Source organism: Pyxicephalus adspersus, chromosome 5 (assembly GCF_032062135.1).
Source record: "Pyxicephalus adspersus chromosome 5, UCB_Pads_2.0, whole genome shotgun sequence".
NCBI classification, from domain to species: domain Eukaryota; kingdom Metazoa; phylum Chordata; class Amphibia; order Anura; family Pyxicephalidae; genus Pyxicephalus; species Pyxicephalus adspersus.
The window spans coordinates 99,877,601-99,901,225 of record NC_092862.1 but is presented as its reverse complement, the minus strand read 5'-3'; the positions used below and the strand labels follow the sequence as shown (position 1 = coordinate 99,901,225).

At 36.1% G+C, this 23,625-nt stretch overlaps 1 protein-coding gene across 1 annotated transcript in view; it reads right to left on the bottom strand.

Moving 5' to 3' along the window:
* The window catches only part of CNTNAP2 (contactin associated protein 2), a 902,024-nt gene that overhangs the window by 248,920 nt on the left and 629,479 nt on the right, over positions 1-23,625 (bottom strand). Inside the window, exon 13 of the mRNA XM_072412254.1 lies at positions 23,270-23,470. Coding sequence (XP_072268355.1) covers positions 23,270-23,470 — 201 coding nt within the window. The remainder of the gene's footprint in view (positions 1-23,269; positions 23,471-23,625) is intronic.

Below are 23,625 nucleotides of genomic sequence, written 5' to 3'. Positions count from 1 at the left end.
TTTAGTTAGTGCCTGACTGGCTAGGATTAGGTTTTGTTTTGTTTTATCTTATGCAACCTTTTAATAAAACTGACTGCGGGACAGTTTCAAACCTATTTACTGGCAGAGAGGAATCTGCATGCTGTTTAGTTAGTGCTTGACTGGCTAGGATTAGGTTTTGTTTTGTTTTATCTTATGCAACCTTTTAATAAAACTGACTGCGGGACAGTTTCAAACCTATTTACTGTCTCCTTTGTGCTTCATACACCTCTCCTGCAGTCTGAGAGTACATTTTACCCCAGAAAAGGTGATCCCACAAGGGTGGGACTTCCACAAGGGTCCCACACATTGGGGGGTAGGAAACCTAGGTAGGCAGTGAAACAGTTAATCTACAATTTATGTTCGCGCCAGCACTGCAGAAAGGGGTTTTTCATGCGGAGTGGTCTCACACAGGTTTTGGTATTCAGGTGTCTGTATAAACTAAGTTCTCCATGGCCTCCTGGCTGCATATTTATCTACAATCACCGAGACATGTGATTTTCCTGTATTTGGTCTGGTTCCTGATCTTTGGGTTTGGCTTCTGACCCTACCAGGCCTCAGGATCCCTAGCTTGACTCCTGATGAGTGTCCTGTTACTGCCACTCTACCCTTGCTTGCACCTTTGCTAACCTTGCCTACGTACAGATTGAGGGCTTAAACGTGGTACTTGTCGACCTCATGCTCTGAGGCTTTTAGACCTGTGCAGTGCATCTCCAACCTGTGCAGTGTGATTGGGGGATAAGCATTCACAATTCCTAGATGGACCTCCAGAATCACAGTTGAGCTGCGCCTGGTGACACTTTGCTTGATTCAGCAATGACAAATCCACATTTAGCCTGGCCACCCCAAAACCAGTAATGTCTGCCTTCCTCCACTTCTAGTGATGTCTCCTTATAGTCACAGTGTGGCCAGTGAAGATGGAAATAATGTACATTGTACCATCCTGTCACCAAATCCCACTGTTTTACATCCTACATATGACTATGTGCATGCATGGGTACCAGACAACATCAGATAAAAAATAAGACTTACTAGAAAAAAGTCCCCTCTATCAAAAAACACCACCTACCAGCAATTGGTCTAAAGTTCAGAACTGGCTGGTAATAATAAATATAAAATTTGTAATATTCAATAATTAATCAACAAAAATAGGACACATATTTTTTGTTTCATATTTGTGGTTCTGAACAAAAAAATATATTTAAACAATCAGAAGTGTTATACAAAAACAAGGGTTAACAGAGGAAATCCGTTACTTGATATATATGAGCAAACCTTCTAAATTTGCTTTGCTGGTGTTTTTTCTGATCTGGTATAATTACATTAGTTACTATCTGAGGTCATTTTTTCTCAAGCTGAACCTTGGGGAACCTCCAGTATCTGGGTTGAATGTGTGCTGGAGAATTAAATGTTTAAATAGAGATGAGCATATCTTGTTGTGGACTGGCAATCTGCCAACACTGCTCCTATGATTTACACTGCCCCAATCCACTTTAATGTCTATGTGCCAATAATCGTCTTGGCTGCAGATGTGACAAAGCTGGAATCTTACAGCTATGGCTTCCAAATTCATTATATATGAAGCCAAAATGGTTATTTGGCACCCATTAAGGCAGACAAGCGCAGTGTGAAATTTGAGTGACGATTGTTTAAAATTTTTACATTCTTACTTACTACTATACAGATCTACACCTCTTGAAAATGCATGCACAGGTAAAATAATAAGTTTTATTTTGTGTTATAAATTAAATTTTTTTTATATTTTGTTACAAAAAGCCTAAAAAGGGAGTTTAAGTATTGAATGCATAATGCAGTGAGTATAGTAAAATGAAATATCTGTGTGGTTTGCTAGTGACAGGCTTGCAGGAGACTGAAATATCCCAATACAGTCCTTTAACTAGAGGTGACTTGACAAAACATAGGCAAAAAATGACAATACCAGGGACATGCATGGTGAATCATATAAAATGCCTGGACAGATGTTAGCTGTTGTGGTCACTGTCATACACAGGCAACAAATAGCCAGTTGTTGATTTGCCCTTTATAGGTGACTCAATAATAGTTGTTAGCCAGCAAAGAAACCTATGAAATGGTAGAAAGTGGAAAGGGTTTGCATTTTTAAAGCATATTTTGCTAGTTAAGTGTGCTCATCTTTTTAACCACATGGAAAAAAATAAAAATACTTTAAGCATTACTTTAGTTTATTCATTTATTTCAGGGTCAGGACCAGAAGATGATGCCTTGACTAGCACTAGTACTGAACAGCAGGAGGAACTGGCTGATGCTGCCTGGACAAAACTGAGCGCACAAGGACATGAAACCACAATCAACATTGCTCTGCATTCTGCAAAAGATGCAGTGTTTTGACAGTGCATTTATTATTGGTAGGGGAACAAAAGAAGTATACAAAACGTCAACATTAATAGAATCCTAACGTCCTAAAACTATGTTGTGTTGGTTAGTTGAGCAATGCAGACATAGCTGGAGTAAGTGACGCTGTACAGCCCTCAACAAACAATAGTACATGATGAATTAATCATTGTTATTGTAGCATTCATAACAGACAGCTGGGCACTGAATGGGCTACTTCAGGACAGCTTTGAAAAAATAGGTTTTTCAATACAGTACAGTTTTTCTATCTGCCAGCATACAGGATTCATCCACTTGTAGCAAAAAATTCTTAGCTGGCGGAAATAGTATGACATATCTTACTTAAAATCTTTCTGCTTGCCTAATGGATCATTTATGCTATCATTTCATTATTAGCAGGGTAACCCAGAAAAAGCAATCTGCTGCTCCAGTGGTGTCACAAAACGCATATACGGATATCCAGAGATCAGCTGTGTCATATACCTATCTCTGTTCATCATAGAGCCATTACATATCCAGAAACAAACAAAAGAGTAAAACTATAAAAGTGAAACATTTAGTTCATTGAACTTGGGATCCATTTAAAAAACTAATTAGGAATTGTTCAAAATCTATTCAAAACTATTGTTAGCCTAGCAATAAGAGCATTGTAGTAGACAAAAAATGATGACTAAACACAATAAAAACACAATCAAATATTAACATTTAAAAAGGACTATTAAGGTTGTCTTATGTAGAGTGTATGTATGTATTCTGTATGTAGAGTGTATGTATGTCTTTTGTAGATGTATGTTGATTACTAGTGACCTACACCTTTTGAATAGTTTTTTTTTCTTCTACCTATATCTACAATAATGTTAAAAAGAGGCTATTTTGACAAACTAAACAACTTACACAGCTTTTATAAGATTCACTAATACTAACTTGTTAGGGTTAGGGGTTATTCACTTATACTAGTATACCTGATTGTTAGTGATGAACTACCTTACATAAGAATCTGTCCTATGCTGCAGGTAACAATGTGAAATTTTGTGGAGCAAAACTGGTTGAAATGTTAAAATGCACAACAGAAGAGTAAAACAAGGGGTGGTGATATGTTCTGAAACAAGGATGCTGTTCATAGAGTTCTGGTGGCCTATATATAAAGTAGTGGGTCTTATATTTATTGAAACATTACCTGGCAGAGAATCAATTGCTGCCATTAAAACAAATGGAACTAGAAAATTCTCTATGAGGGAATGTTTCAGTGAAGGTCTGATCTGCTGCTTTATAAATAGACCCCCAGCGTTCTGTGAGAAGAGGCATTGTTGTCACATATAAACTAGGTGTGTAGTGTTCAGATGGCATACAGGGGAACCAGATATTTAATGGAGGTGCTGTTAACACCAATGTGTGATGGGTGAGTCCATGGCTGTTGAGTGGTTCTCTTTCAGCACTGACTTCCGAACTGAAGAAAGTAATGATAGCTGAAGTGACGCAGCTACTAATATAAAAAACATGTGTAGGTGACGGAACGTGTAACTGATTGCTAAAGTAATAGAACAATCCTTTACAATATATTACCATAGCACAGTCAGGGCCAGAGTGACCTTAAGTGGGCTTTGTCCATTATACTTTGTTTTTCAACTATCTTTTTAAAAGACACACTCCCTTAATTGTAAAATGTCTGCAGGCCATTTATTAATGTTAATGATATAAATTTAAATAACATGTATCTTTTGATAACAATATAATACAATTACCTCCTGGGCAATTCATTTCTGTCCGGATTTATATGTCTAAAAGCAGTACATTGTCTTTTATGAAAATTTTTTTTACATTGTAAGCTTGTAATTCTTAGGCATACCTCACCGAAATATGTCCAATATTTAATAAATGTAATAAATTTAATAATAAACTTTATATAATAAAACACAAAAATCTGTTGGAACAAAGGTGCATAAATAAATCCAAAAATACTGAAACCTGTAATATAACTGTACAGTTGTATATATATATATATATATATATATATATATATATATATATATATATATATATATATATATATATATATTGAATATGTATTGAATCCAATACAAAATAATTTGAAATTCCCGCCACACGCACACACCAATGTCACTGGGAACTGCTGGGGAACGTCACCGCACTAGATCCAACCGGAAGGACACTGGAGGACGCAGTTGGGACCAGGTAAGTCTTTATTTTTTTAGCTCTTCTGAGTAGGCTCAGGGTTACCGCTATCAGCTGTTTTTTTTCACCCTGAGCCACATTCAGTTTTACTGCTCAGGAGGTAATAACCTACTATTAATACCCAATGAAAATTTAAAGCGTACCTAATAAGTGCAACACTTTTTTTTTTTAAACAAAAGAGGGTGCAACACTGCTCCCCGTATTCTCAATTGCTTAGGCGTCTGGCACTCCCTCTGCGGGACGACACTGCACACGATAGAGGAAACCTCCCGACGGATCAACTGATCTGTGGGATTAAAGGTAAGTGTGATTTTGTTTCTTTTGGATAAGTTTTGGGTTTACTTCTGCTTTAATGGCATGCACAAACAACCTATGGATTTGCACCTTCATGATATTGCTGGAAATTTTCCCTCTTACAGCTAAATTTTCTTTGACCTCCACCCTGTTTTCGCTGACCCTATATCCCCTTAACACCTCCCTTACCTCCGTCCCTCCATCAATCCCCAAGCTGACCCCCTAAAAAATCCCAAAACAAATTACTTAACCCTATACTGTATGCTCTCCTTCCCCCAAGCTTTCTTGGTACGCTTACTCCAGGCCTGTCTGTATAAAGACAAATAGAATTATATAAAGTTTACACTCAGAATGCCCTTTTAGTAATATTTACTTTTTTGACTAAGCAGTTGCAAGTATGTCTCAAACAGCATACCAGCTTAAGATTTGTACAATACAGCTGGGAAATTGTGTTAGCAGCAAAATAATCCATACCCAAAATAAAAGAATCTTGAATCATACTAAGAACTGCAAAACAAGAAAAAAAGTGACATATGCAACGGCAATAAGTAAACTGCAAGAACACACACGGACTAATAGAAGTTATCACCTGCGGGTCTGACTCCAGTAAAGTGAAATCTGCTAGGGGTTACTGGAACTCTGCACTACCTTATTAAATAAGCTTAGACCTTTGTGGATTCACATACCTTACCTTACAGTTATGATAGATAAACCCTGGCCTTCAAAGGAAGGGTAACTGTAGAGATGAATTAGCAAGCAGTCTAGCCTTAGGCAGATTCATTTCTCTCCGGTTTACCAGGAAGTAATAGAAGAAATTTTAGCCGTAGTGAAATTTGGATGAAAAAGAAAATGACAGCATCAACAACACTAAAGAATGAAGCTTTAATGGATTGTGACTTTTACTTATAATATAAAATGCCTACTTATTGTGTTACAGAAAATATAAAACAGTTTTCATTATCTGTTTCCAGAAGGAGTGTACAGCACTGCTCTCATAGTCATACAGTAAAATTCACAAACTAAGGTTGCTGATTTCCGGTAATTAGCATGTTCTTGGTCTGTGGAAGAAAGCCACAAAGTTACCAATTGTACTTTTTCTGGAATCAAAACTTTCTGCCCTTTAATTCTCTTAAAATATCTATTCTTTGCCTTGGTATATAGATCTGTATAAATAAATGTATTATTTAAACCACACCTATGTCCAGATTATTAACATTCAAATTATTACATATTGCAATGTCAGTTAATTGCCAAATGCAGGGCAGATAAAACATAATGAGCATGCTCACATCAATAAATAACTTTATGGGTAAACTTCCTGCTGCTTTCTACTATGCATACATGGGATGCTCAAATGATTGAGAATGTGTAAGAAGGTATAGGGAAAGTTTGCATTGGCGAAAATTAGAATAAAGTTAGTCTAATACATTAGAAGCAGACAGGTTGCCAGGAACTGATTTTATAGCTTTAGGTCTGACTTTGTAGGGGGGGGGGCGTATTGGATATCTGCAATATGACCAATGTATTCTCATAGAGAGCAAGGGTCCCATTCTGCAGCTCCTAGGAAGGGAAAGGTTTTTCTTCTCAGGTTGCGACTGCTTCAAACAGAAAATGAACAGTAAGATGTTGAGCTTTTTTTGTTTTGATGCACTCAAAATGTATTTAGCTGATATTAACCTCCTTGGCGGTTCATTTCTTTCTGGATTTACATGTCTAAAAGCGGTACATTGTCTTTCATGAAAATTTGTTTTACTGTACAATATAATATTATGAGTATAATAAAGTTTGAAACACAAAATCAAGTCAAAATAATAAATAAATAAATACATTTAAAAAAAATATTTGTAATATTAAATTTAATAATAAACTGACATGATTTTGTGTTTCAAACTTTATTATACTCCTACTATTATATTATACTGTAAAATAAATTTTCATGAAAGACACTTCACCACTTTTAGACATATAAATCCAGTGTATTGCATTCAATACAGCTATTTTGTATTGAATGCAATACAAAATAACTTGAAATTCCCGTATGCACCGGGGTCTCCTGGGGAACGTCAGCACACTCGCCGGGGGACAGATCGTCAAAGAGGATGCAAGGATGGCAGGACACTGGAGGACGCCGGAGGATGCAGATGGGACCAGGTAAGGCTTTATTTTTTACTTTTTTAGCTACCCTGAGTGTAGCTCGGTGTTACCGCTTTCCGCTGTTTTTGTTTACCCCAAGCCACACTCGGGCTTACCGCTCAGGAGGCTAACTGAAGGTTCATTTGGGCTTTAATACAATATTCTGTGTCTAAGACTATGTACAGAGTGGCAGTTATTTGCTGCATGTGGGAGATGCTACATGTAGCATCTGTGTCAGACTGTTAAAGAATGGAAGGGGGTGAAAGTACGCACTTCAATACCTGACCACTGTTAAATCTGCAAATGCTGGTTCTTTAAGACCAGTGCTACGGTGAGAGTGTCACAGAGACTAGCAAGGTGCCATCCACCAGGAGCCACACAGGACCTCTTGACCACCCTACAGGCCTGAACCTGTCCCAAAGGTTGGTCCTCTTTTCTATCTGTAAAGGTTGGGAGGTATAATTCAATGCAAACTTGGATACAGTCTACAGTATCTATACAAATGTATGCATGGTAAGATCTATGACCTTGGTTCTCCCTATTGTATTAGCTGACAGCCCAAATTCAGGCAAAAGTTATTTTAGTTTTTGATAGTTATATAAACTAGTTTAGACAAAATAATGAATATCCCAATGTGATTTAAATAAGAGATTACAAGGGTAAATGTAACACTAAATGTGCATGGCCTGTTCTACAAGAAACCAATGGAAGGAAACAACATGCTTCTTAGTCCTTAGTTAACAGATTTTCCTTCACACTAAATCATTAAAGGGGATTAAGTAGCCCACACTCACAGATTGAAGCACTTATGCTTTATATTTGATTATGATATGATTTGATGGTTTCAGTTCAGTTTATTGAGCAAGTCTGAATATAGGATTAAACTACTGCTGTGATCAGTTAGAAGTATATATACAAATGAACCTTTTCTTGCATGGCATATTAGGTACTGGCCCCTCGCCATTGTAAGTAAAACCCAGAATTATCAATTATTTCTATTATATAGTACATGTCTATAGTCCATAGACAACGTTATATGTATGAAAAGATATACATATAGGACCAAAGCTTCCAAAAGTATAAGCAGTGAAAAGATTTGTATGATTTAACTAAATACAATTAAAAAAACAAAATTTAGACTGTTAGAATTTTTAGTGGCAATGTTCACTGGGCAGGAAAAGGCTGTTTGCACAATCCATCTTTTCCTGCATATGTTAGGAACCTGCATTAAACCTTCAAATAAAAGCTGTGAATATAGAAATGAAGGAGCTGTCTTGGTTATTCAAAGGTGCAGACTTTATCTTTAACTTTTCTCCAAAATCAGGAAGTAACAAAAGTAGAATAAAATCTCTGAACACCATTTATGCACTAGTAAAATTAGGATTAGGTTGACAGCCCTGGATAATGCATTGCTACAAACCAAATCATCAATGACAGCTCCCATATCACTGTGTCTAAAGTTAAGTCCCAATGGGATCACTGACACTCAATTGATTTGGAGCTAGTGTCTACCTGTGATATGCCAATACCAGGGTGGTTTTTCTCATTTTTAATATTTTTCTTCCTATATACAGTCATACTTGGGCATTCCTCCACAGAGCATGCTACCTGAAGTTATTATTATTATTACACAGTATTATTATAGCACTGACATATTACACAGCACTTTACAAAGTCCATAGTCATGTCACTAACTGTGCCTCAAAGAGGCTCACAATCTAATGTCCCTATCATAGTCATACATCATTAACACACTCTAAGGACAGTTTTGGGGAGAAGCCAATTAATCTAACTGCATGTTTTTGGAATGTGGGAGGAAGCCCACACAAACACAAGAAGAACCTGCAGACTCCATGCAGATAGCATCCTGTCCGAGATTCGAACTTGGGATCTAGCTCTGCAAAGGCCAGAGTGCTAACCTCTGGACCACTGTTATAAACCCATATATAAACACAAAAAGAAAGACATGGAGCTATCAAAAAGAATAATGTAAGATTTAACTTTCACCTTATTATCATGAAATAAGCATGAATTGGAGGCACTAGATTTACATTTACATACCATTACATTACCATTTAATACCACCCAGCTATCCAACTTTTGCCTAACACAATGAGTTCCTTGGAGCTGTTTTTAACATCAAAACAATTTGGTCACCCAGTGATGCTAGAAAATGATGTGATGTAGAAAATTACATCCACGTGAGAAAGTACAACATTAAGAGTCCACACTAGTTTAGTGAACACAACTGCTCGTAGTAAAAAAGGCAAAAAAGTTGCCAATGTGTTTGAGGGGTAAAGGCAGCCCCCTGCATCAAGGAATTTACTGTATCAACCTAGTATTCAGTTTTAGCAAATGCTACATTAGCTGAGCTGGGGACATCCCATATTGAATACATAATAAACTTTCTAACTAGTCACTACACCCTTAGTGGCTCCTAATAAATAACCCAAGTTCCTAGTTTACAATTTTAATCCTGTGTAAATCAAGTGAAAGAATAGCTAGCAAACTTGCCATTTAAACTAGCTCACATTCTAATTGAGAAAAGATTTTATACAGAAATCTAATAAACAGAGAATATAATGTTAACCGAATCAATAAAGAGAATTTATCATCAATAAGGTTTGAGATGAGAACAAATGTGATCTCCATGTTATATCATTACAGACTATACAATAAACCACAGATTTTTGAACCAGATAAACCAGATTTTTGAACCAGCAATAAGGTATTGGAATGGGAAATCATTATTATTTCAAGAGAAGAACATATGTGGAACACTATATGGAAAAGACACAAAATAACAGGATCAGTAGAAAATTTATGAGAAAGGGGAATAGAGAAAGGCAATGTGATGGTCCACATCTAATTCAGTCAGTGATTATGGTATGTGAGTAATACAAGGGTGCTGTGTGTTTAAAATTAATGACAAATTAGTATGTATGGTGATCAAAAACTTAGTGTTAATCATAATCCAGTTTAGTTTGGATTTGACTGGGTCAAGGTCAGGAGCTTTCAGAACATAGCTGCTATTACACAGGCTGCTAGAAATATATACTAACAATATTGTAATTTACTAACATCCCAGTTATTTCCATTTTGCTGTACAAAGCTTGAAACTGACTGTACAGATTTGTTAAAACTTGGCAGACAAAAGCTGCACATTCCACAGGGGTTCATTATAGCCTTTAAACACAAATATCACACATAGCAGTCTTTTGAAAATTCACACTACTCGGGAATTTGGTGTTAATGTTCCGGAATACACATTACCTTTTTAATTCATATATACATGTAGGATTTACCATTCCTTCAAAAAGTCATCATGTTCTAAGTCTTTGGCCCTGATTTATTAAAGTTCTCCAAGGCTGGAGAGAATACACTTTTATCAGTGAAGCTGGGTGATACAGCAAACCTGGAATGGATCTGGACCAGGGTTGAAATCATTTGCTAACAAATAGCTTGATTTTAGGAAATTCATTCCAGGTTTGCTCAATTACTCAGCTTCACTGATGAAAGTGTATTCTCTCCAGCCTTTAAGAACTTTAATAAATCAGGGCCTTTATATACATGTTACAATAGAAAACCTCATGGTTACTAGGTAAGGTAGTGGTTCTTCACTGGGGTTCTAATGCCTTTTTGAAAATCCTGGACATGTGTAGGTTGGTCTTGGCATTTACTGTGGGCCACAAAAAAAGCAAAATGCACATAATGGGCTTGATTTATTAAAGCTCTCCAGCCCTGGAGAGCTTTAATAAATCATGTCCACTGTCTTGTTGATCAATTTGTGATGAAGGCTGTTGACATTACAAGAACCATTCATTGGACTACAAAGTGATAAAAAGCCCAAGCCAGCTTTATATAAGAACATTATTTTGGCAAAAACAATACAATTTCTAAACAAGTTTCCACATCATTTAAACATTGGCATTTACCAAATCATACTTCTCAAAACAAGTTTTTAATCAGTCAAACTTTTTGTTGACACAAATGCACAACTACTACCGGTAACTAAGGCAATCATAGATGATCTTCATTTCTCATTTAATCAATTGGAACCTGCAGTGTAACGTGCATGTTTCCCAATCTCAAGAGCAAGTTTATTATGTAATAAACATGTTAATAGTACCATTTTGAACATACAGTGTATACAATATACAAAAATTATATAATATTAAAATGACATCTATTAAAGGATCAAGTTATTTGTGTAAATACTGATCTTTTTGACTGCTTAAGGACCTGGACAGATGGATCTCCAGAAAAAACAAGATTAGAAGAGGGCCACATGCGAATAAAAAGTTAGAAAATATTGGCGTATAGTAATGTTTATTATTCTACTTTGGTAACAGGTTTTCCAATGAAAATTATGTTGAAAAAAAGAAAAAACAAAGAAATAAAGTAAGGAAAACAATTGTGCCTGAATTGTTTGTAATAAGAAGTAACAGCATTTTCAGGTAGCTGATTTTAAGAAAGCTAAAAGAAAGTACTCCTATTTTTACTCCTGCTATTGTTTCTAATTAAATTCAGGCTGTGTCCCTTTGTGGTGGAAGTATAAGAACAGGGCATTTGAAATGTAATTTGCAATGTAATTGCAATTTTCATATGGGATAAATCTCACTGTGCAATGTTATTCTTTCAGCCAAGCAATGGAAGAATGTGCTAATTCCTGTTAAAAGAAAGTTTCAACAAAAGGCTTTATATTGTTGTAATGCATGTGGCTGTTTTAGAAAGGGAAAATTGAGATGCCTTTCAATCATACAAATATAGGCCCTCAGAAAAAAAACTGCCTACACAAAAAATCAATCTAGAAGTGTCATGTGATATACTTAAAATATGAAATAATATTTGCTGCTGTTCAGAAGCCCAATATTAATTCTAAATAAAATGTAGAGAGAAGTTGGCTTTAAAGTTTTGTGTTTGAAAAATATTTTGTGTGTTTTTTAAATATTTACTCGCTGCTTTTAATTAGAGATATTTTAATAAGGAATAATTGCACTTGTAAATCACATTAGCTACTTCAGTAAAAGCTGGTGAATGTAGCAAGTTTTGTTTTATGATCCTTTACACCTTTGGTCTCTTTTAAAATATCTACTAGAATCTAGAGAGGTCCTGCCACCTGCTTTAACTTTCTAATGAAGTCAACTAATGATTCATGCAAAACTCTGCATAATTTCTGTATACTTGTATAGTCAACAAAGACCAATACAGAATCCATTTATATATTCATGTTTCTCTTTTTATTTAATCATTGGTTGGTAGAAATCATCAGAAGGGCAAGCACGAAAAGTTATTCACTGTTAATGTTAAATATATTATTTTCTACTATAAACACTAAAAAGACAATGGGGTCTATTTATAAAGCAGTGAATTTGACATTCAATTAAACATTCCCTTGTGGGGAATCTTCCAGTAATTGACAGTAATTGATTCTGTATGAGTGACTGTCACATGCACTGCTTTATAAATAGAACTAGAAATTGGTTTCAAAAGAGGCTAATTGTCAGATCTCATAACAATAACAAATTGCCAAAATCTCTGTTTAAAATGGCAAAAAAAGAAGGAGTATTTATAAGTGGGACTTTTAGGGCAGTATATACGCCATCATTTGTTATATAAAAATAAGAATTTTATTATTACAAAATGTAAAACTACAAAAAACAAACACTACAATTTTCTGTAATGCCTTTATATACCAAAAAGGACAACAGGCTCAAGACAAGAACATAGGGCTGATTTATTAAAGCTCTCCAAGACTGGAGAGAATACACTTTCATCAGTGAAGCTAGGTGATCAAGCAAACCTGGAATGGATTTCTTCAATGTCATTTGCAAATGCTTTGAATCCTGGACCAGATCCATCCCAGGTTTGTTGGATCACCCATCTTCACTGGTGAAAGTGTATTCTCTCCAGCCTTGGCAGCCATAGTGCTTACAACACCAATATACCCCAAGTAGGTACAAGTAATTTGATATGCTATAGCAGTCCATTATTCCTAATCCGACGTGTTTCGCAGATATATTCCGCTTCCTCAGGGATTGGTTTGACATACAATAGATATAGCACTATAGCATAACATAAAAAAATCACAGTATAACAAATTCAAATTTAATTTATACCATCAAAACTGAATTATTTGAAAAAACGAAGTTGTACATATCATCAAATCCAGTAAGTTGGTACAACTTAACCCAATGTGGGAATCCGCACAAAGAGTGGAGGGAAACCATGGTTGAAGGAAGGCACAATAGTCCTAGGCAGTGCTTGGTAGGGTTTGAAAACAACCGCAGTATAGCAACAGCTGTAAAAATATACATACATATGTGTCTAGGTAAATATGTATACAGAATATCAATAGATTAGCAGAAAAGTAATTGTAGGTCCCGATAAATCTATATCTGGTAGTGTAGTAATAATGATGACTAATTAATAGCATATGGCCATATAAGGGGGACCCAAGATGTAATAGTAATGATGAATAAAGTATTCACAGAATATAGTGTTCCATATAGGGGTTTCCTAGCCCATACATACCTTACAATAATGCCAGTAGCATAATAAGGAAAGGCTTTAATTTACCACATTACTTGTGGAAATAATACTGTATGTTTCTCAAAAGATTTAGTACTATTGATTTAGCATAAAAAGTATTTACATAGTAGCCAAGGATTGCAGCCCCTAACCAATAAATATATATGCACATACATATATCCCCCATATATAGAGGAATGTAATCATTAAATAGTAAGCAACTTACATTGTCCCAAAGAACTGTACCAGGATATAGTATGTCCATTAGAGAAGATGCACAATAGAAAACGTATCCAAGAGAAAAAGCCTCATGTGATAACCCCAAGATTTCAGGGCTCCATTTGAACTGCAGGTAAGAACCGCCACCTCTTAGACTTTTCCACGCCAGGATGTAACGCCCGCTAGTCGGCGTCCTGCGTGCACGTATGTCTATACTCGACGTGAGGACGTTGGCAACGTTAAGATGCACGCTGCGTCCAAGGCACTGGTAACGGGGAGACTGATTCATCAAGCCAAATCGGAAGCTTGCTCGCACGTGGCATTCAAGATCTGGAATCGGAAGCCAAAAACCTATTTATCAAGTAAATTTCGGCCAGCGAGAATATGCTGGCGTATTCTCCCGGAAGTTATCAACTATATTGATCCCTCGCTCTGAGCTGCGCATCTCCGGCAGCTCGACACTGGCAAGCTTGCATTAAAAGCCACTGTTCCCCTAAAAAAATCAGAGAAATATATAACAGACCTCTATCCGGAGTATAGACACACAGACAAAGCAGGTGATTAGGCCTGGGGTTCAAGCTGTGACTTTACTTTTAAAGTGCAATAATGAGGGAATGTGAAAGAATCAGCAGAGCTCAGTACAGTTGGTCAAAGATAAAACCACTGCAACCCATTTCCAAACCATTAAAAAAAACTCTATGCCAAATCTAATCCATTTAAATATGTACAGATTAAAGTATTCCCGATGTAAACTGTAAATAGGCCTATACATTCACATTTTTTACTGTTTTTCCGAACAACATTGATAATCTCTTACTATTTGTTAAATTATTTCCTGACAAAATAGCCTGAATTTACATTTGCATATCACAAGGAAAGAAAAAGTGTATATATATCAACTCCAAAGAAGGAAACTTGACCCATTTCAAAAGTCAGACTCACATCTTTCAAATGATAGATCTAAAAGCATTAACATCCTTTACGTTTAAATATTAGCATGACCATAAATCTCATTTCCATATCAATGCCAGTCTGACTATTATAATTTCACAACCAATTTTGCAATACATGCATTATGTGAACTCGGCATGTCATAATGAAATATCCAAACTTCTAGACCCTGGGCTCTTCTGTAAGCTAGGCAAAGCAATTATGCAAATAATCTTCCTTAGAATAGAATTGTTGGTCAGTACAGTCATTCTAATCAATATGGCTCAAAACAGTGCTGCACTTTTGCACAAATATTAATTAGTAGTAAGGAAATGACTTGCTTATTCTTTTTGCACAAAAGGAAAAAAAATGCATCAATCTGGTCATTTAATAGATAACCGTTTTCAATGGGCTGAAATTGCTGAAATGTATATTGTAAAGCTGTCAATATAATTTAGCACCTATGTGAAAACTTTCAGCCTGCACGTCCGACATAGGATCAATTCAGTGTTTACATCCTCATTTGCCTTGTTTAGGAAAAGATAGGGCAAGCAACATACTCCGAGAAGAAATTTTTTCATTTTATTCTTAATTTTAGTGAGAATTCTGGAGATTAGGATGGCTGCTAATAATTACACAGATAGAGAACTATCAACTATTTTAGAAATATTTCTGTGCTAAAGAAAACAAAAATCTCTTTTAGCCTCCTTTTTTTTTTCTTCTATTTTTACAGGAAAAACGTAAACGACAAATCAACAATACATGTACCCTAAATGAATCCTACTCCCACCCACCAAGAAAAAAAAAAATAAATGTCACGCTTGGAGAGACAGAGCCTCTAGGGGGTGCTATGGCTTGCACAATGGTAAAAAGAAGACAAAGTGCAGAATCTAAACAGCAGCTTGTTCTTCTCCAGAGCCTCTAGGGGTGAGGGTGTTGCAGTGCAGGCTGCTACTAGGTTGCGGTCCTTGAGCAAACTAGTGTGGGCAGGACAATGTGTGGTACCGAGTCAACAAGCAGGGGAATATTCAAGGAAGGTGGAGGCTGAGGCAGACAGCAAACAAGTGTGTTCAGGAACAAAGCCAAGGGTCAAGAATCAGAAATCAGAAAATACACACCAGTGACACGGGGGGTCACCGAAGACACAAAGAAACACAGGAAGAGACAGGAGGCACAGGGACATGGAAGTCACCGAAGACACTGGTGAACACAGGAGACAAAGGAAGAGACAGGAGACATGGGTGACATGGGTGTCACCAAAGACAAAGGGAACACTGGAGGAGCACAAGGGGAAAGACAGGAAAACAACAGTTTAGGCAACAAGAGGATATCCCAGGAATTGGACTGGTAAACACTCAATTAACCAAAAGGTGACATGTCGCACAAACACTGAGCGCTGTGACTAAGACAGCAAAATAGCCAGGGGCAAAAAAGGGGCTATCTGCTGATTTAAAAAGCTACCTAAGCAACTTAATTAGTTCCAATCATTGTCACCAAGGAAATATCTTGCAAATTTTACCTCCAAAAATCAGATTTCTGTTCAGAGTTTTCACAGCTGCTATCTATAGATTGGTAGATTGCATGAGAAGGAGCATTAAAGGGGTAACACCAGCCTCCTGTTTAATAGATGAGATGATAAGAGGAATGGCATAGATCTCTTTAAGAAGGGCTTAAAGCAGTTTGTGGTCTAAGGGAGCCTAGGTAGTATTCTGGCTGACAGATGCTTTTTAGGAGAATAGTTTATTTAGACTTCATACTCCAAAGTGTTGGCCTGCATCCGGATGTTCATTACCACTCTCCATTGTTTCCAAAATTTCATTTAAACACAGTGAGCAACCAAGTGAACAGGTATCTTTTGGAACAAAAAAAATAAATAAATCACTGGCATGTCTGTCCTAATAAATGTATTGTATATTTACGGTTTTAGAGAATGTACCAAATTCATTAATGACTTTATTGCCATTTACAGGGCATCTTTACAATTTTTTTAGACAATTCTTAAAATGCCGATCAATACTGTATATTAAATAATATGTTGGTAGATTTAAAGGACAGATCTGATTCAAATATCAGTTTGGAAAACATTTAATCATATTGCATTTCTGGACCTAAAGGACACAGTTGTAAAAATATATACATATTTAGACATTGTATACTTCCACATAAGGATTTATTTGTCTTGGGTTAAAGAAATCTAGGTATTATAAATAAATGTAGCTTTCAGAAATTGTACTCTGATACTTCTGGTTTCCTGCCAGCCCATGTAAGTACAGGTTATAATAGTAACTACAATAAATGCAAAGCAAGACAGATGTTGCTATAATGGAAGCTGTGATCATAGTCCCATGACATGATTTCCATTCCTTTTTGCAGTAAGACTCTCAATGACCCAGTATCTACCTCAATATCAGTAGCTTTACTGTCTGTGGCTAAGGTCATATTTACTGCGTGGCCTTATCAGCTGATAGAGGGTGACAACAGAAGTTCTCCCTGAATTTTATGTAGGGATATATGGGGAATTAAACAGAAGGACTGCTCTGTTCTGTGTCAAGAGATTGCATTACCCATTTGCCTTTAATATGGGAATATACACTGCTACTGCTCTAGTTTAGAGATGTGAGTGCCTATTCTGCAGGTGATTACATTACTCAGATAAAGAATAATATGGTGGACAAAGTTACCAACAGATACATGTATATGGCCAAAATTTTCCCACCGAAACTATTCACCAATGCCTGCATTTGATAATTGCCTGGCAATCCTGGCTGCAAATGCCCACATCAAGCGATCCTGGCTTCCCTTGTGTGTGCAGAGCTGAATGCACTCCTGTGTGCTTGCACGGGAGTTATGACATCCTGGCATGTCCAATCAGGTGGCTGAAGGTCATCTCTGCACATGCACAGATCAGCTTTTTTGACATTTTGTTCAGACAGATTTTTGCAGAGGGGTCATCAACTTTCCCTCTCTGCAATAACTGCATGTTGGACAGTTGGACGTGAGCTTCACTTTAAAAGCTGAACAGTTTCATTATTTCCAAAATTCAAACAGCAAGGTAGGGCATTGTTCTCTATACCAAAATCTAACAATGTCAATCTTACTAAGCTGAAAGTTAACATATTGAAAAAAGGAGCACCATTAGGAATTATAATATTATCAAATATAAAAGTTCAGTAAAATATCAATCAATGAAGCTATGCATTTTAGAGAAAATGATTTTGACTTCTGCTAGGAATCAGAAAAATACTGACAACAATAATGAAAATAAAAGAACCAGTAAAACAGAACTGTGAAGATTGTAGACATTCAACATTATGTTTTTTCTTAGAATACTCCACAAACAGATAGTAATAAAAGATATGTCAGGCTAAAAAGTGAAGTGCTCACCAACGTTCCATTTCTACATATATTACACTGGGGAACGCACTTTTTGTTGAGTTAGATCTTACACTTGTTTTTTACTGGGGTGAATTCAGAAATTACCCTATTTTTTTGCTATCACATCAAATTTTTTCTGAACAGGGTACCCTCCATTTTTGTCAAAAAACATAGATATACACATATATTTTACATACAATGAACAATAATGAAATAATACCTTAAATGTACTATTTATTTACATTTCTTTTGTTCATAAAAAGGATTTATTGTTATTCTATGACATTTTTTTTTTACAGTAAAACATTTAAATTTAATCGGGTAAGCGGTTAAGGTAAAAATTTACACTTATAGCTTTTCCTGGACTGTTCAGTGTTAGGACAATCCCGCCGGATGCTCCAACAATAGTCAGCCATTATATGTACATCCCAACTACCCTGATACTGTCCTTCCATGACCTTCAAATCTTGGTGGAATTGTTCACCTTGCTCATCACTGACTGCACCAAGGTTTTCCGAGAAGTTAGAAAGATGACTATGCAGAAAATGCACCTTGATGCCCATATTACCACCAAGCATTTTGTAGCTCTCCAAGAGTTTCTGGACAATTTCTGTGTAATTATTTGCACGTGTGTTTCAAAGAAAGTCCTTGACAATGGCCTTGAATGATAATCAAGCATTCATTTCGACTTCTGACATGGTCCTGATGAAATGTTCATCTTTGATGAGCTGCCGAATCTGTGGACCATCAATCACAGCGTCCTTTATTTTATCAAATGACAGGCTAGGAAATGCCAAAATTAGGTACTTGAAACAGTCTCCTTCAGTTGGCAAAGCTTTAATGAACTGCTTCATCAGACCCAGTTTCATGTGCAGAGGCGGGAATATAATATTCTTTCTATCAACAAGTGTCTCATGTAGAATGTTTGGATCACCTGGTTTTAGGGCAGATCTCGGAGGCAAATTCCTTTCCACCCAATGCCTCTCACAAGCTCTGCTGTCCCACATGCACAGATAACAGAGATACTTGGTGTATCCGCGTTGCTGACCAAGAAGGAAGCATACCATTTTAAGGTCAACACAGATGACCCAATTTTGTTTGTGATATTGCAACAACTCAATGACTTTCTTTATGACTGCATATTCTTCACAAAGAGAAACTGAATGGCCAATTGGGACTGACCCAAATATTTTGCCATTGTGAAGGAGGACATACTTTAAGCTCCGCTTTGAGCTATCGATGAATAGTCGCCATTCAGTTCAGGTATAGATTGGAATTCCCAATTTCTCCATTAAACCAGGTATGTTATGGCAATACACAACACCACTATCAGTTCTAAAGTACTGCAGAAATGCAATTTCTCTGGTTGGAAAGTATGATACCTTCTTTCCTTTTCAAAGTTGGTTTTTCTCACGCAGTCTTGATGCTAGAAGTTCTGAAGCCTAAATCACTCAACTCATGCTGATCAAATCCCTTATCAACCTTACGAGTCCTCTTCAATTTCAAACTCTTCATCATTGTTTTCACCTAGTTCATCACCATATTCATGTTCTTCAAGAGAGGGTAGTGTAACCAAAACCGGCAATGGGAATTCATCTAAATGAGCCACTGGGCGTATAGCTGATGGTAGACTAGGATACTCTATGTTACATTTATTTTTCTTGTTATATCCTGAAGATATAACTATACAAAAGTAACAGTCACTGAAATGATCTCCTGGCTCTCGCCAAACCATACATTTACCAAATGGCATTGATATTATACGTAAGGAATGTAAAATGTGTTCCTTTTTCCATGACATTTACCCTATATTCAGGCATTCATTTAAACTTATGATAACATGAATAATTTCTAGGATAAAGATCACGCTTTACTTTACAAGTTCTAACACTGTAAACCTAAAGTAAGTGGTCTGGAATACATGGATCAAAAGTATTAGGTTGGTGTCTTGGATGAAAACCTGTGGTTTTGGATGCAAATTTAGATCAGAGGCAATAGAAAATAATTTCATGATCCACAAGATAATGTAATATTTTAGGAAACTATGTACAGCACTCTGTTGACCTCTCCCATTAGCCATAATCTTCTAGTATTTCATACCAAAGCACCAAAACACTGGGATAATGTCACTGGGTCTATCATAAAGTATGCCATGAATAGGAAAGGTTTTTAAATATTACATGACCATGTTAATGAAGGGGAGGGGGGTCAGGGGAAAAGATTTTAACAGATTCAGTTAATACACTAGAAACAGAAATACATTTAAAAATACCAACATAGGAATGCAGTTTCCATGTTACATCTATAAGGCTTTACCAATTAATATTCTGCGCTCTTTTGATGCAAGCTCAAACAGGAACAATCACGCTTAGAATTCCAAAGTGCTTATACAAAAACAATTTCACAGGTAATAAACAGCACCAGTAGGTGCGATGATTAGAATCCCATTTAAATTCATGAATTTTGCAACAGGTAAAGCCACAGAATAGTTTAGTAAATAGAAAAAAATGTATCACTGAAGTACCTGGCCATTTTGTTTTTCTGATTGGACAGCAAATTTCATAATTCATGACTATGGGCTTCTCTGATTATAACTACTGGGAGTAATGAGCTCTTAAACTTTTTTCATGGCATGAGTGTGCATTATTTACACTGGAACAATGACAAGTGGATGGAAGATGATTCCCTTTTACCTTTTCTAAAAATTGATTTATTGATTTCAACAAAATATAAACAGATCATTTACAGCAAAATCAAATTTGTTTAGTGCAAGACTGCAGATAAGATGGTTGTGTTGTGAGACATGACACATTAGGGGAATGTGTTCGGAAATGCATATAAACATATTTGTGTTATCGACTTATTTCAGGGCAGTTCCATAGCATTTTGACACCCTAGACCCCTTTAATGCCCCCATCCTTCCTGGTCTTTCTGTATAACTTTATATACAAAGCAGTACAGGGAAGCAAATAATAATACCTATAGTTACCTGTTACCGTGCCCAGTTCTCTGTGCTGCTCTACATATAAAGGGAGCACCTCATGCAAAAGCAGGAAGGCAAGCTGGAGACCAAAATGGTGTACTCACCATTAGCTGGCAACCTAAGGGACTCCTTTTTTCCAATTTTCCTAATTGAGAAAAAAGGTGTGCATACAAATATGAGGTCATAATATGATATCCATAGATTTTTAGAAAAGAAAGGAAGAGTGCCTGTGCTGGCTCAGTGCCAATGAGGCTCAGAGTCATTTTAAATACTCTGGGAGTAATCGGGATTGTGCAGTTGGTCAAAGTTTTGCTCCTGTTAAAAGGTAGGATACACTTGCAGTTGTTGGTGTATGATGGGTAAAGCTATACCAGCATAGTCCATACAAGGTGGATTGCTTTACTATGCCTATCTCTTTCCGCCCATATGTGATAACACTAATGCCCTTAATGACCAAACCTTATAACCTGGGAGGAAGAACAGTACAAATGTGTAATCTTTCCCCTTACCTGGAAGTACCCGTTATTTAAAAGGAATGGTGGGAGCGTGAACAGTTGGTAAGAATAAACAGATAAGAAGGTCAGAAGTTAGGTGAATCTGTTACTTTTTTATCTGTCAGCAGCTTTACATTTATTTAATGTCTAACAGCCTCTGTAATAAGTTGTATATCACATTATCTATATTCTAATAACCATTAGGCATCCTTTTTTTTATAAATCTGTAAATTTATATGAAATATAATCATTAATAAATTATTCAACAAGCAAATATAAATGTAAAAGTCCCATTTAAAACTTGTAATAAAGACTACACAAAGAATTCAAGGAATCAGTTCAAAGGAAACGATTTCACAGCCGTTCAATATCGATAATGGGCATAGTGGCAAAAACAGGATTGTAACTGACAGTGTGATACATTTTGAAGATGTATGCATGTTAAAAAACATTTCTAAATCAAAACTCCAACCAAGCAAGGGTTCCGTATCTAATGGCAATCAAGTCTGTTTTCTGGATCAATGGTATCTTCTGCTTCACTTAGACAGGACCCCCTGTTGCCTTCAAAAAACTATTCAATCACTTCGGGGTAGTTTTATGCTTCTTTGAATTAAAACTTACAATGCTGACAAAGGTTGAATACCTTTGTACTTTGTAAGTAGGAAAGGGCTATGTAACACTATGTTAGCTTTTACAGCCTTCTTTGCCTATATATTCTGTCTACAAACTTTAATGAAATTTCTGAAATATTCTTTTGATCTACTTATCTCTAATTTGGCTATTAAAGGGTCAGTTTCTTTTTTTGACTGCTCAAATTTTCTAGCAATTTCAAAGGCACATTGCAAGTTATTAAAAAAATACATGAAAAGGAAAAACACAACAAAAAAAAGATTTGATTTATTCCTCTTTTGCTTTTACCCACAAATTTTTGTTGACAAGTTGGTGACAGGGACTCTTTAAAATAAGTAAACAAGCATATATAATACACTGTTTTCTGGTATATATTGGAAGGGAGAAGGGGCAGGATAGCTGGCTACCAGAATGAATGAACTCCTATGCACATGTGCTGGAGTTACATCATTCCAGACCGGATAATCAAGATGGCCAAAGGCTCCGAACATGAGAAGGGATCAGGTTAGAATGCCTGTGAATGAGCAAGCGGAGGGGAGTTTAGCTTAAAAAATTGCAAAAGATTAGGTATATGTATTTTATTGCTGAGATATTGCCTGTCCTTTCTGCAATAAAAAAACTAGCAGTGATCAGTAAAACCATGTACAATACGCACTATAATGTAAAAATATGATACACATACAATAAATGATACTACGCAGCAATACCAACACACCTTAAAAAAATACCTGCTTCAGTAAATTAAATATTATAGCCATTAGAAGGAAACTTCAAATACACAATTACACAATCAATAAAAGTTTTTTTCTGAGAAATAGAAGCATGAATGTAATCAACTCTCAAGAATTCAAAGCCATGATAATTCTAATATGAAAATGGTTCAGTTCAACAACCTAAAAGTCAATGTAATGTCTTTTTCACAGTCAGAGCATATACACTAATGTCAAATGTCATACTTTTTTTTAAAATCCCTATGTAAATTTTAGAATTTTGATCTTAAAATGATCCCAATGACCAAAATTCAAACTCATATACAATCTAGCGGAAGAGTCTCAATACAAAGGATTCTAAGAGATGATGTATAGATGCTTTGTCCTACCTGGAGTATTCAGCAGCCTTGAATTCTTACAGGAATATGAAATATATTGTTCACATTTCTCAGCACTGTTCATGATTGTTGTGATTTGATCCATGCTCGTGCTGTAATTCAGCTGGAGTACGACTCTCTTCTCCCTGCTTGCACCAACCACTGACGTTTGTGGCAGAAGATCATGGTACAGGGTAGTCCAAACTTTATCCTCTGTTGGATGAAAAAAAAATGACCTTTTTTAGATCAAGTCAAGTTTGCTGTAGCCAATTAAATGACAAACATAAAATATGTTCATAATTTTTATGATAAATTTTAGGATGAGTACAAGTTCAGCAGCATAACTTTATTTATGCTTGTAAAGTACC